The sequence below is a fragment of the Mustela nigripes genome, chromosome 14 (assembly GCF_022355385.1).
Source record: "Mustela nigripes isolate SB6536 chromosome 14, MUSNIG.SB6536, whole genome shotgun sequence".
Lineage (NCBI taxonomy): Eukaryota > Metazoa > Chordata > Mammalia > Carnivora > Mustelidae > Mustela > Mustela nigripes.
In genome coordinates this window covers 15,735,371-15,749,035 of record NC_081570.1, presented here as the reverse complement: position 1 = coordinate 15,749,035, position 13,665 = coordinate 15,735,371, and the positions used below count along the sequence as shown (strand labels likewise).

General features: G+C 41.2%; 1 protein-coding gene and 1 long non-coding RNA gene across 4 annotated transcripts in view; both read right to left on the bottom strand.

Moving 5' to 3' along the window:
- The window catches only part of LOC132001737 (uncharacterized), a 36,306-nt gene extending 32,993 nt beyond the window's left edge, over nt 1-3,313 (bottom strand). The window contains exon 1 of the long non-coding RNA XR_009399660.1: nt 3,184-3,313. This is a non-coding gene — a long non-coding RNA (uncharacterized LOC132001737). The remainder of the gene's footprint in view (nt 1-3,183) is intronic.
- Nucleotides 3,314-7,199: 3,886 nt separating this feature from the next.
- The window catches only part of CDC42 (cell division cycle 42), a 48,923-nt gene continuing 42,457 nt past the window's right edge, over nt 7,200-13,665 (bottom strand). For 2 of the 3 annotated variants that reach the window (XM_059376569.1, XM_059376572.1), the window contains exons 4-6: nt 13,364-13,473; nt 13,043-13,240; nt 7,200-8,184 (exon numbers count right to left, since the gene is read on the bottom strand). In XM_059376569.1, coding sequence (XP_059232552.1) covers nt 8,095-8,184; nt 13,043-13,240; nt 13,364-13,473 — 398 coding nt within the window. In that variant the 3' untranslated portion in view covers nt 7,200-8,094. Of the gene's footprint in view, nt 8,185-8,373; nt 9,670-13,042; nt 13,241-13,363; nt 13,474-13,665 lie in introns of those variants that run through there. The other variant, XM_059376570.1, reaches the window with a different exon arrangement.

Sequence of the window (13,665 nt, the reverse complement as noted above, 5' to 3'; positions counted from 1 at the left end):
TGAACGGCTGAACTTTTCTCTTTCTGTATGTAAGACTCAACATGATTTGTCATCCTATTTTTAATAAACTCTTGAGGAGTGCCTGGGTGGCTCAGTCACTTAAAGCATCTGCCTTCAGCTCAGGTCATGATCCCAGGGTTCTGGGAGCAAGTCCCACTTTGGGTTCCCTGCTCTGAATTCTTCCCATTGCAGTGAAAACCTGGTAGCTGTTAGTATTTTCATAGCACTTTTGCATTTATGAAATATGTTCACCTACATGATCTCATTTAGTCCTCACACTCAGCCCCAAGATGTAGATATTACCATTATTCCTCATTTACAGATGAAGCAAATGGAGCTTAGGGAAATTCACTGACTTATCCAAGATCACGTGGATGGTAAGGCTGGAGTCAAGACTAAGGGCAATTATTTTTCTAAAGCAGACACCATCCTGAATTTTAAATTCTGATTGACTATATAGCCTCTGGCTAACCCTTAAAAGCCGCTCCTAGACAATTCAGAGTCTCCCCCATCCATCAGTGTACTGACTCAGCCTCTACTCCCTTCTACCTAACCATCTTCTGCCCACACTTCTGCCATCTATAAAAACCCCATAAGGAGTGGTGTCCAGATAGTAGGTACAGTAGTGCACTATAGATTCAACTGCCAGTTTTAACTTAAATTCACCACTAGGTGGAGCTAATCTCAACAATCCAAGAAGCTCATGGATTAGCACACTGGAACAGAGCAGCGGAGCCAGAGTAAAAAGTAGCTCAATAAATAGATGGCACGGTACTGGCACAAGTTTGCCCACCTTTTTGAGGCTATGTCCCAGTAGCCCATAATCAGGGAGTTAAGAAAGAACTGTGCTTATGGCTCAAAAGCACTGAATATCTGCAAAGCCCTCTCCAACTCCTTCCCATTGAGAAGACTGGCCACGTTTACAGCTCAACCACAAACCAAGACACAGAAACTAAGACCCTATCCAATAAAGTGTTAAGTCATCAATACCAAGCCAGAACACAAAGGGCCATCACTTGTTTACTCACTCAGACTTAGATCAATCCACCCAGAACTAAATATTCACTGACCAAAGGGAGAACCTACAACCCGCCAAAAAAGGTCTGACAAAAGCGTGCACATGCATGCAGTGGCAGGGGATGACACACACAAAGGACATCTACATAATAGGAACAAAGGAACCTTGACCTTGTTTTTAAGTTAGCAAGAGACTTCATCTCCTACAGGTCTAATTTATTAGGCTGTTGGCATAACTTCAATTTTATACTCATTTCTAGTACTAACTTTACACTATTTGGTTCAGAGTACTCTCTGCAGGTCAACTGGAATATTCATGAGGGGAATGAAAAAGAGACCCACCACCAGTGAAGCTACACTTGTCTTGAAATTATCAGAGAAATATAGCTGCTTACATTCTAGGTTTGAGATAGAAAACCATAGTTCATCTCTAAACTCCGGTAACTGCTCTCTCTCACACTACTGTCTAAGAAATGTAATTACTTAGGCATCTGCCCAAACTATCTCAGTGCCAGTTCACCAATAAATTATATGACCATGAACTCTCTACATGTTCTTTCCTGGTTAAGGAGTCAAGAACTGAATGCTGGTTGGAACCACGAGTCTGGAAAATCTCATTCCTCAAAGAACAGTTAAGCTGAAGACTTGTGACACAAAATTATTCTAAAATTCATGTCAGATATAAATGAAACCTTAAGAAATCATTTAGTGACATCTTTCTCAAACCTGGAGGAACACTAAAATAATGTGATGAGATTTAAAGAAGTGATGCCCCTCAAAACATAATTTGAAAAAAACAATTTAAGTGATAAAATTAAGTGATCCTATCTCCAGAGACTGCCTAAAATGACCTCAGGCATTATTTTCATTTTTTAAAAAACTAGTTCCCGGGCGCCTGGGTGGCTCAGTGGGTTAAGCCGCTGCCTTCGGCTCAGGTCATGATCTCAGGGTCCTGGGATCGAATCCCACATTGCTCTCTGCTCAGCAGGGGGCCTGCTTCCCTTCCTCTCTCTCTGTGATCTCTTCCCTTCCTCTCTCCTACTGTGATCTCTCTCTGTCAAATAAATAAATAAAATCTTTAAAAAAAAATAAAAATAAAAAAATAAAATAAATAAAAAACTAGTTCCCTAAGTAACATTCACACAACCAGAGTTAAGAATCACTGAGGTGGGGCATCTGTGTGGCTCAGGCAAGCTACTCAGGTCATGGTCTCTGGGTCCTGGGATGGAGCCCCCTTCACGCTCCACACGGAGCAGACAGTCTGCTTGAGATTCTCCCTCTCCTCCTCCCCCCACCATGAAGGAAGGAAGGAAGGAGAGAGTGAGCCACTAAGGTGTGCACTGGTCCCCAAACATATCTAACCAAGGTTCTAACTGGGAAGCTTTTAAAAACTGAATTGAGGGACGCCTGGGTGGCTCAGTTGGTTAAGCAGCTGCCTTCGGCTCAGGTCATGATCCCAGCGTCCTGGGATCGAGTCCCACGTCGGGCTCCTTGCTCAGCAGGGAGCCTGCTTCTCCCTCTGCCTCTGCCTGCCATTATGTCTGCCTGTGCTCTCCCCCCCCCCCCCCTCTGATAAATAAAAACTGAATTGATTCCCAGGCCCCACTCCATACCTATACATTCAAAATCTCAGAGGAATCTTTCAAGTTTCCCACTAATTACTGACCAGCCAGCCAACAGACTTGCCCTTAAGGCCCCAATAATTTAGTCAAATGCATAATTATGTTACAGATAAAGAGCCTGGGAGACTGAAAGCTACCTGCAAGCTGGGTTAGGGCTGTCCTGCTGCAGTATCTCCAGTGCCCAGTATGGAAACAAGCCTTCTGACGAACGTGTGCCATGGGCAGGCACACACAGCCAAGACTTTTACTTTCTTGATAGCCTTTCCAAGGGCGATGAGATCAAATGGTTATTCAAAAAAACTATCAAATTTGCAAGGAAAATTCCAAGTAGAAGACAGGATCCCCATCTATTTTATTCTCTGCTTTATCTTCAGGGCCTTATTAAGTGCTTTTTCAAAAAAAAAAAACTACTTTTGAATTGAAAGAATGAATGAATGAATGAAGTGGTACAGATTAGGCTTGACTATACGGAATCTTCTGCACAGTGAAATATGAGAAATTAAATGCGCTTGACCTTGCACCCCCTTTGGCTCACCAGACTCACCATGAGAAGTCCGCTCTTAGAGAGCTACTGCTTTCTGGACAGGCTGCAGCATGAGAAGCTTGGAGCCAACGTGAGCCAAAGCTGAAACCTGGAAGCAAAGCCCAACTGACCCATCAGTGAGAGAAAAATAAGCTTGTGGTATAAGCCAGAGGGTGGGGGTGGTTTGTAATACAGTACTAAGCAAAAGCTAAAGAAATGAGGCTTAAGAAAACGGGAGGGCATTTGGGAAAAAACTCCCAAGTAATATACTGTATAAATTTTAAAAGTATTCAAATAGTTCCAGAAAGAAAATAATAAGTTAAGGTTTTCTCTTGTTCTATGTTGTTAAAGGATCAATGTCTAAAGTTGGGGGAACTCAGGGTAAGGCCTACAGGTAACAAGGACATATGAATTAGAAATGTGATTTCAAACTACTTCCCTCACATGTCATTCAAAGTTACCCTAACCAGGAAGAACTCAGCCTCTCCTCCCAAAAGATAATCAAGTTCCACTTCCCCAAAGGTTACACACTAATCTCTAACAGCGGGTCAGCTGCACCCAGGGGGACTATGTTCCAATCCTCCTCAAGAAGCAGGACCCTTGCGTACCAGAGTCTCTTAGCACTGTGTACCCAAAATACTAATAATAATATCAAAATGGGAGTAAAAAAAAAAAAGAAAGAAAATGTCCAAATCTAACAATGAAGAAAAAGATATACCATTATTTTTATCCATCCTATGAAGATAGCAATTACGATACTAGAGGGTTTAATGACAGCTTTTCAAAACAAAACCCAAAAAAACAAAAACAAAAAAATACTACTACATTAACTGCACAAATTTTAAGAGGTATTCAGACTACAACAGGAAGATGGAGGACAAATGCACCTTAGAATGAAGGAAATACTGCCACTAGTTCTTTCACATCACCATTCTCCCTTTCCCAGTAGAATATGCTCCCCTACCAGCATATGATCCAGCTCCAAGGGGCGCCTGGGTGGCTCAATGGGATAAAGCCTCTGCCTTCAGCTCGGGTCATGATCTCAGAGTCCCGGGATCGAGCCCCACATCAGGCTCTCTGCTCAGCGGAGTGCCTGCTTCCTCCTCTCTCTCTCTCTGCCTGCCTCTCTGCCTACTTGTGATCTGTCAAATAAATAAATAAAATCTTTAAAAAAAAAAAAAAAATCCAGCTCCAAGGGTACAACTTTAACAAATTACTGAACCTATTTCAAAGACCTAAAGTAAAACACCTGGTATTTTAGAACACCAGCGATGTATTAGTATCATATTAGCCTAATTGTGTATTTTGCCACAACCCAATAAGCCTGCTGAGGACTGTTTCAGATAATCCTTTTCCAAACTCTAGATGACACTCCCTGAGTAGTATGAATCACTAAGCCAAGATAATGGACAAGTCTGTTAAGTCAAACAGAAAACAGTATTTAAATAGAAAAACAATATTAACTTCATCCATTTCCTACCCATGTTCTTCTGATACATGAAAGTCAAATTAAAAATATTTAATTAGAGGGGGCACCTGGGTGGCTCAGTGGGTTGAAGCCTCTGCCTTCGGCTCAGGTCATGATCTCAGGCCTTGGGATCGAACCCCACGTCAGGCTCTCTGCTCAGCAGGGAGCCTGCTTCCCTTCCTCTCTCTGCATGCCTCTCTGCCTACTTGTGATCTCTGCCTGTCAAACGAATAAATAAAATCTTTAAAAATAAAATATTAAAAAATAAATATATATTTAATTAGGGATGCCTGGGTGGCTCAGCTGGTTAAGCTTCTGACCCTTAATTTAGGCTCAGGTCACAATCTCAGGGTCATGAGATCGAGCCCCGTGTTGGGCTCCACACTCAGAGAGGTATCCACTTGAGATTCTCTCTCTCTCTCTCTCTCCCTCTCCCCACCCTCCATGGCTAATGTTCTCTAAATAATTAAATACACAAACAAACAAGCAAACAACTAAAATCTTTATAAGAAAATATTTAGTTAGAACACTATTAGCTTAACTCAATCCCCTTGTCTTTGTTGCTCTTCTGATGTATGGTTATTTCGCTGACACAACCATGTGACCTTTATTTCACTCAGTCACTCTTGAAATGATGTACCATCCAGTGACTACTTTTAGAACCATCTCTCATGTGTCAAACGCTACTCTAGGCCAGGGACACAGCAATAATCAGGATGGACCTATGTGCCACTATAGTAAGAACAAGGGATTTACAGTCCCTGCTCCCTAGGATCTCAGAACACAATCCCAGTACCTCTCCCTGGCATGGTCAACAAGGAATAAGAAACATTGGTTAAAACAGTAATGCTTAGGGACGCCTGCATGGCTCAGTTGGTTAAACAACTGCCTTCGGCTCAGGTCATGATCCTGGAGTCCCGGGATCGAGCCCCGCAGCAGGCTCCCACCTCCACAGCGAGTCTGCTTCTACCTCTGACCTTCTCTCCTCTCAGGCTCTCTCTCTCAAATGGATAAATAATATCTTTTAAAAAATAAAAAATAAAAAAACAGTAAAGCTTAGAGATCAGCTTCTTCTTAACACCTTCCCAACCAAGCCATGCAGCTTAGCTCCAGCATAGCACAGAATCAAGCCAAACATGATTCCACTTAGAAAAAACCACCAAAATGAGGTTATGCTGTGCCAACAGCTCTTAGTTTCTAAGACTCTCCTACAGATCAGTACAATTCCCTTAAGGTAAATGAATCATTCCTGTCACCTAAAGAAAATCTGTCCCATATTCAGATTCACAGCACAGAATCTGGAATCTGATGGAAGCAGTCTGGGTAACAAACTAGGAGCAATCGTTCTCCAACTTGGCCGTGTTCTGGAAATACATGGAAAGCCTTTAAAAACCCATTGCTCAGTAAGCAACAAAGCCTGAAAAGCATGAATACAGAAAACTTGAGGGAAAAACTGGTTGTTTTCCAACTAACCAATGGATGAGAGAGATATGCTGTCACTGCTTCCCAACATGAGCAGTGAGCTTCCTGGGCATCACCTTCACTAAGGACTGCTATGAACCCACTTTGGTCTTTTTTTTTTTTTTTTAAAGATTTTACTTATTTATTTGACAGACAGAGATCACAAGTAGGCAGAGAGGCAGGCAGAGAGAGTGAGTGAGAGGAGGAAGCAGGCTCCCTGCCGAGCAGAGAGCCCGATGCGGGGCTCGATCCCAAGGACCCTGGGATCATGACCAGAGCCGAAGGCAGAGGCTTTAACCTACTGAGCCACCCAGGCACCCCAAACCCACTTTGGTCTTAAAGAAGGGGTCTTTGCGGGCTACCTGCCAATCTTAGGGAAGAAGGCACAAACCTGAACATACTGAGGGGAAACCATCACCTCAAACGGAAGGCCAGAAAAGGAAATACATTAAAAAAAATAATAAAGCTTTAAAATCTTATCCCAAAATGTGTTAGATTAAGAGTCAACTTCCCACTCCTAAGTATCTAAAAAGAGGCGGAGGGAAAAGAACAACCCCCAGGCTGGCTTGTGAAGGGTTTTGTTTGTTTGTTTAATACATCTGAAAAGAATGCATATACAAAGAACTGAGACATGAGAAAGCATTGGTTCGACACTAATGAATCTACAAGAATTAGGATTTGGGGAAGGTGGAGAAAATTACCTAAACATTTTTAAAAATTGGAAACTGCAACGAAGGTAAGTGAATAAAATCCCTATTAACACTTATGAAGAGTCTTCATAAGACTCTATGATTTTTTTATTAAACTAGAGAGCCTTAACGAGCTACTCCAGGGTTCCTCATATGTAAAACAGAAATAAGGGGATTCCCCTGACTGGTCCCCATGTTGTTAAATGTTCTCCCCACCCCCACCCACACCCCCAGCTTCTTTATGAAGCAGGTCTCCATCCTCCCCACTTGAAAGAGGATGTGCATCATTCCAGACATCTGTCTCCTAGCGCCACCCCTCAAATTTCCTCAATTTACCAGGTCTTCAGCTGTGTTCTAGGAACACTACATCATACACTATTAGGCTGGACATTTCTATGCTAAGCATATAAGACAATGACTGACAGGGGGAAAAAAAGTTTTTTAATTACGTACTCAATCCATTTGGTGTATTTCAAAAGGTGCAATACTTTTCTTCATTTATCAGTGAAAGAAGTTAGAAATTAACTTCAAAAAAAAAAAATCAGCACATGGCAAACAAATTTCCTTGAAAGTCACAGTCACATATATAGTGCATCCTAGAAAAGAGGAGGGGCAAGACAGGTTCCACCCACTTTCATGAGTTTCATCAAATACTGGACCTACTCAAGGGTGGAGAGAAAAGGCAACTTTCAAAAAGGAGTATGTTATTAAATGAGGCATTTACTATACTCCTTCCTAAGAGCACCAGGTGGGGAACAAGTTTTCTAAACTAGATCTAGGAAGTGGAATGTGGAATCAATCAGTCCTCCTCCCCTTAAGGGCTATCCAATGGTTAATGAATTTAAAAAACGTAACTAAATAAAAACAAACCCAACACACACTCCCCGCACCCCACCCCACCCCCGCAAAAACAAAAACAAAAACAAAAAACCCTAAATGTCCCAGATCATTCTCCAGAGTGGATGGAGCCCGGGAGCAGCTTCAACAACCCAAATTAGTCTGTTACAGAGTCATCACAAGCATGCCTTGCTTTTAAACAAAAACAAAAACAAAAAAAAAAAATTTGAAACAACAAAACAAAAACTAGTACTAATCACTTTTCTGACAATACACAATTACTCAAATTAACTAGTACTGAGAGGGGGAAGGGGACCATACCTACGGGCCTTGTCTCACACGAGTGCATGTGGGTAGGTGCAGGGCATTTGTCATTATTGCAAAAACGAATTTTAATCTTTAATCTTTAGTTTGATTTAACATTGCTTTTAGTATGATGCTGACACCAGCTGTGCGGAAAGGGCTCTGGAGACACGTTCATAGCAGCACACACCTGCGGCTCTTCTTCGGTTCGGGAGGCTCCAGGGCAGCCAATATTGCTTCGTCAAATACATTCTTTAGGCCTTTCTGAAAAGGGGTAGAAAGAAAAAAATGGGCAGTCTGATTTTCAGTATAATAAAGCTGAAGATCAAATTAAAAACATTCAAGCCCCCAAGAGCCGGCAAAGAACGAAATGCTAAGAACAACTCTGAATCTCGACACAATCATCACACTTCACCAAGTTTTATCCAGGCAGGACACTGGAAGGATCCAGCAATTCAGGAGCAGAGGAGTGGATATTCATGAATGAAACAGTGGTCCTTTGAGAAAGCTTTTTGCAGACCAATGTATGTCACAAGAAGCGAACAAGCCACATGTGTCACTTGCTCATTCAATGAGTTGTGTAATATGCTGCTGAAACATTTTACATAAACACAAGGGCAGCAGCTCTGCATTCCAATGAAACAGCGGAGTATGGAACAGGACCAAGAGCGCCGGCAGCGGGCAGTGGCATCCTTGTTACATGGAAGGCGCAGGCAAGGATGGAGAGCACGGCTACCGCAGCTGAGTCAAAGACCTTCACTCTGAACTCCCTGCATCCCACCAATCAGACAGAGCCAGGGGGCTCAAGGAAGCAACATGTGGGCACCTGATACATAGGTAAAACTAGAACCAGTCAGTGCAACAGGAATAAAGTTTCATCAGGCATTTATACAAACAATTGTATATTTTTAATTTCAAAATTCGAAGGTAACCACAATTGTATGTTTCCCTCACAACAATAAAATCAGAAGCAGGAAAATATAAAGGTGGCAGCTTTACATCTCAACATTAACAAACCTTGAGTCAACTGTTAAAAATGGATGCTGTTCTTAAAAGATAGTGTGACAAATGATTTCATAGAGCAGTAGCAGATACATTAATACCTTTCCCACCCCAGACTGACAAATACTCCACCACAGCACAGACAGCCAAAGCAATAGCAACACAAAGTTTCACTGCACAAAAGAAAACCAAAGAAGAATCCTCCCTTCCCCGTTACACTCTACTAGCAGGTCACCCTTCTTCCATAAAGTTTGTCATGCAATTACAATTACAATTGATCATAAGAGTAAAATGATGTTCATGTTATTTTCTCCATCTAGAGCTAGGAAGTGTTAAAACTCTTGCTTTTTTCCAAGAGAACATTCTTAATGCCACACCAAGTTCCCTTTTGCAATAGTAATCCAAACCAAAAGCTCTGAGCATCAGGCAACTCAAGAAGCAGAAAGTTAAACAAGTCCAACTTGACTACTGATCACAAAAAATATTCTATAAGATATTGCATTCTTGATCAAAAACTAATACAGAGGTTGCTCTTAGGTGGTGAGTAAAAAGACGCAGAGGCTTTCAAACAGGATGGTTTTATTCCTTTGTTTTTAAATGCTCTTTCTACAGTAGTGGGACAGGAAGCAGCAGCAAAGAGGGGAAGGAGAAAACAGTTTAGAATATACAGCACTTCCTTTTGGGTTGAGTTTCCGGAGGCTCGAGGGCAGCTAGGATAGCCTCATCAAACACATTCTTCAGACCTCTCTACAAGACAGAGGGGAGGAGAGAGAATAGCAGCCAGGTTAGAGGATTAGAAAGACGAGCAGATATAACAGCAGTCCGGATTAAATGGGCTGAATTCACAGAAGCAACGTACCTTCAGAAAAATAAGGGCCAGAAAGCTAGATCTTAAGCCCATTATCAGGACAGTACATAGCTGAACAGAAACTTCCTACATAAAAAAGCTTAACTAAGCAAGAAAGCAATTTTTATGAAAATGCTGTACACTGACTCCTAAAATAATAGCATTTTGAAAAAACAGTATTTTAATGAAAGTAATGCCAGAAGAAAAAAATGGATATGTAAACAAAACAGATGCACTGGATAGAGCCTTGTAGAACTCGCCAGTATCTCCAATGAGAAGAATGGCACACACATTCTGGAACTAAATCAATTACAATTTCAAGCTTCTGTGAATTCAGCCCCTGAATAACTGAAGGACACAAATAGCAGACTAACAGGCATGCTACATGTTTCTAGATTCAATGACATATCTGGATGGGATTAATCAGGATTTAGAGCAAATCAGTTTCCCGGAACAAAATGGTTCAGACATTTAGAAAGAGTGTTAATTGTTCAACAGTACCACCTGGGAGAAGTTTAAGGAACAGACTCTAGAAACAGCATACGCTTCAGTTATTCAGTAATGTTATTAGAGCAAGTAACCACCACCCAAGTCATAGGAAAACAAAGAATGGGGTCCTAGAATGACTTTTAGCAAGCAGTCCAATGCTTTAAGATGTCTTCATGGATATCAGAGCATAAAGCATGGGGTGAAAATAAAGAATATTCTCAGATCTACAGGAATTAAGATGCAGAAACACACTTACACCTCAGGCAGAACTCCGACGTGACAGTGTGACTCAGTAGCACTGGTACCTTGGGCCCAGGTCTATAGACTCACCTAACCTCACCTAAATCTGAAGCCACAGGTTTACCACCCAAAGAAGTTTCACGTGTTCTTTACGTTAGTTTGATCCCAAGTAAAAATCTCCCATTAAGTCCCAGAACACAGCTCCAGTAACAAGCACCAGCCCCAGACTACCCCAGGTATTCCCACCCAACCCTGTACATATCCCAGAAGATGGGTACCCACACATCCCTTGAGATAGAAAATAAATGAGAAATAACATTAAGTACTTAAGAAGAAGCAAAGAGGTTAAAAAGTTTTCTTCTAGGACTTTTACAAAGTAGAAATGCTAAACAAAAGCAAAGTTCCTAGAAATTATTTCTACACATCTCAGAGCAAATTCTGGTAGTCAAATACAAAAGAAAAAGGGGACAATGGATAGGGAAATGCATTTTATAAGGGAAAAAAAGAGGATGACCATGAGAAACTAGGGCACCCCTTCATAAAAAGCAAATCCCTTCTTGCTTACTGACAAAAATAACCAATCCCCTATATAACAAAACTAATCTTTGCTTTACCTATACTATCTGATCATAAAAAGAGTTCAGTTTTAGAGGAACCAATAATGGAATCTGGAGTCCTAAAATTTCTATCTCCCAAACACAACCAGACACCCCATTTTCTATCTTCTCTTTTGACTTCTCCAAACATCAAAATCGGGTAAGAAAAATATAGTTGCTAAGACCTTTTCAAATTCCTACTATCTGCCAAGTGACTTATTGTATAAACGTATTTATCTTGTAAAAAATCTTAAATGGAAGCATCCAATTCTTTAAATTTTACCAGTGACCTAGAATTGGGTCCACATGGTCTATTTGCCTCCATTTCCCCCAAAAGCAACCCATACTTGGAGGAGAAGGGTACAGAAGGATGCCTACCAGAGTTAGTTATAATCTGACACACGCGTTTCACATATATCCTTCACACACACACACACCCCTTCTGACTCTTCTGATGGTATCAAAACACAGAACCATCAGGCATTTTTTTAAAATCTCAGTCAGTGCTGTGGATAAGAGGATATAAAATCTTCTGAACTTTAAAATATCTGCTTTTACAACAGGACTGAACTGCCAAGGAAAACTGGGTCTGGGAGTATGATTTTAGACCTGAAGCCATCCTGCAGAATATACCCAGTTAAGCATAAAAATTTTATCTTTAAATATCCAACTTGGCACTGAGTTAGAGATTACTAAATTAAGTCTAGGCCACACATACTAAGCACCTAGTACATGCATACTAGGTTAATTATATATGCCATTTGCCTTAGTATACATACAATCAAGAATACAATAGTGTTTAAAAAAAAAAAAACTTAATAAAAAGAGCAATTACCTAAACAAGTAAGCATGATAAATGTAAGCATAGTTAATGTAATTATTGGAAACCTCTTTAGCTCTGCCCTATTTTTTTTAATTTTATTTATTTTTTATTTGATAGAGATCACACGTAGGCAGAGAGGCAGACAGAGAGAGAGGAAGGGAAGCAGGCTCCCTGCCGAGCAGGGAGCCCAATGTGGGGCGCGATCCCAGGACTCTGAGATCATGACCTGAGCCAAAGGCAGAGGCTTTAACCCACTGAGCCACCCAGGCGCCCTAGCCCTGCCCTATTTTAACTAGACATGCTTGCTCAATGTTCAAACCTCAGAGCTCCAGTACCAATAGAATAAAATAGTTCTGTGCTGTTCTGTTCCCATAATGTTTTCTTTTACCCCCAGAACAGTACTCAAAGGGAGAATCAGTCAGTAATACCATGAAGGTGGAAAAGATAAAACCACAAAGGTCAGTTATAGCTCCCACTCGAAATATTCTAACACTGTTCCCTAACCTCAGAATCTGGTGTTTCCCATCAAACTAGAAGAGCCCAGTTAAATTATCCAGAAAGGGACAGGACAGAGAGGACCACATGGGGAAGGAATGTCTCTAAAAACACAAGCATTGATGCCCTTTTATAAAGCATGCTAGAGAAATAGCCAAGGGAGCTTTCTCTGACATGCGGGTCTCAATCATTATGACTAATTCCCGATGTCAGTTGAATTACCCCAGAAACTATAGCATCAGTGATCAGAATTGACAGGAAAAGATCAGATACATTTAGATAAAAATTTAAGTGTCGGGGGCGGGGGGCAGTGGGGGCATCACTCACCTCCTCTCTTGCAAATGAGTGCTATCTGGAACCCACCCATAAAAAAATTTTAACACAATCCCTGACCACTACAAATGAGTCAATACAATACGGGAGTTCACCAACACAAGAGTTTTACTCAGAGCTTAGTAATTTTCTCCACAAACACAGAACCTCTACCAAAAGAATACATACTATGAAGCTGGTCCTAGTCTTCCCCGCTTTCTTGAGCACTGCAGGCCACTGTTAAAAATAGCCCCCAAACCCGAATACTCTTAAGAAACAACCCAACTGTAAGTAAACAAGGGGCTACTCTCTCCTCACCTGTGTGAGTGCAGAACACTCCACATACTTGACCGCCTTCAGGTCACGGGCCAGCTTTTCAGCAGTCTCTGGAGTGATAGGCTTCTGTTTGTTCTTGGCAAGTTTCTCAATCGTAGAGGGGTCATCTCGGAGATCAATTTGGGTCCCAACAAGCAAGAAAGGAGTCTTTGGACAATGGTGAGTTATCTCAGGAACCCACTAGAGAAAAGTATTTTTAAAAATATACCTGCATTAATCCACAAGCCTCTAAAGCTTTACACAACAACTCAACAGAAGTTCTGTAACCACCTTTTTCAGTGCAAGAGTATCTGACCAACTCACCTTTTCCTTCACATTTTCAAATGAGGATGGAGAGACGACTGAAAAACAGACTAGAAATACATCTGTTTGTGGATAACTCAGCGGTCGTAATCTGTCATAATCCTCTTGCCCTGGAGAAAAAAAATTGGATAAGTCAGCTACTGAATCTTGGCATCCTCATAGTATCAAAATCACAAGTCAGTCAACAGATTAAGCATGCAGCTAACAGCATGCTGACCGTTACTGAGAAAGCAACTTACTATTCTAATAAAATGTATGGCTTTTCTAATATAACACTTGATGAACGTTCTTACTCAGCTAAT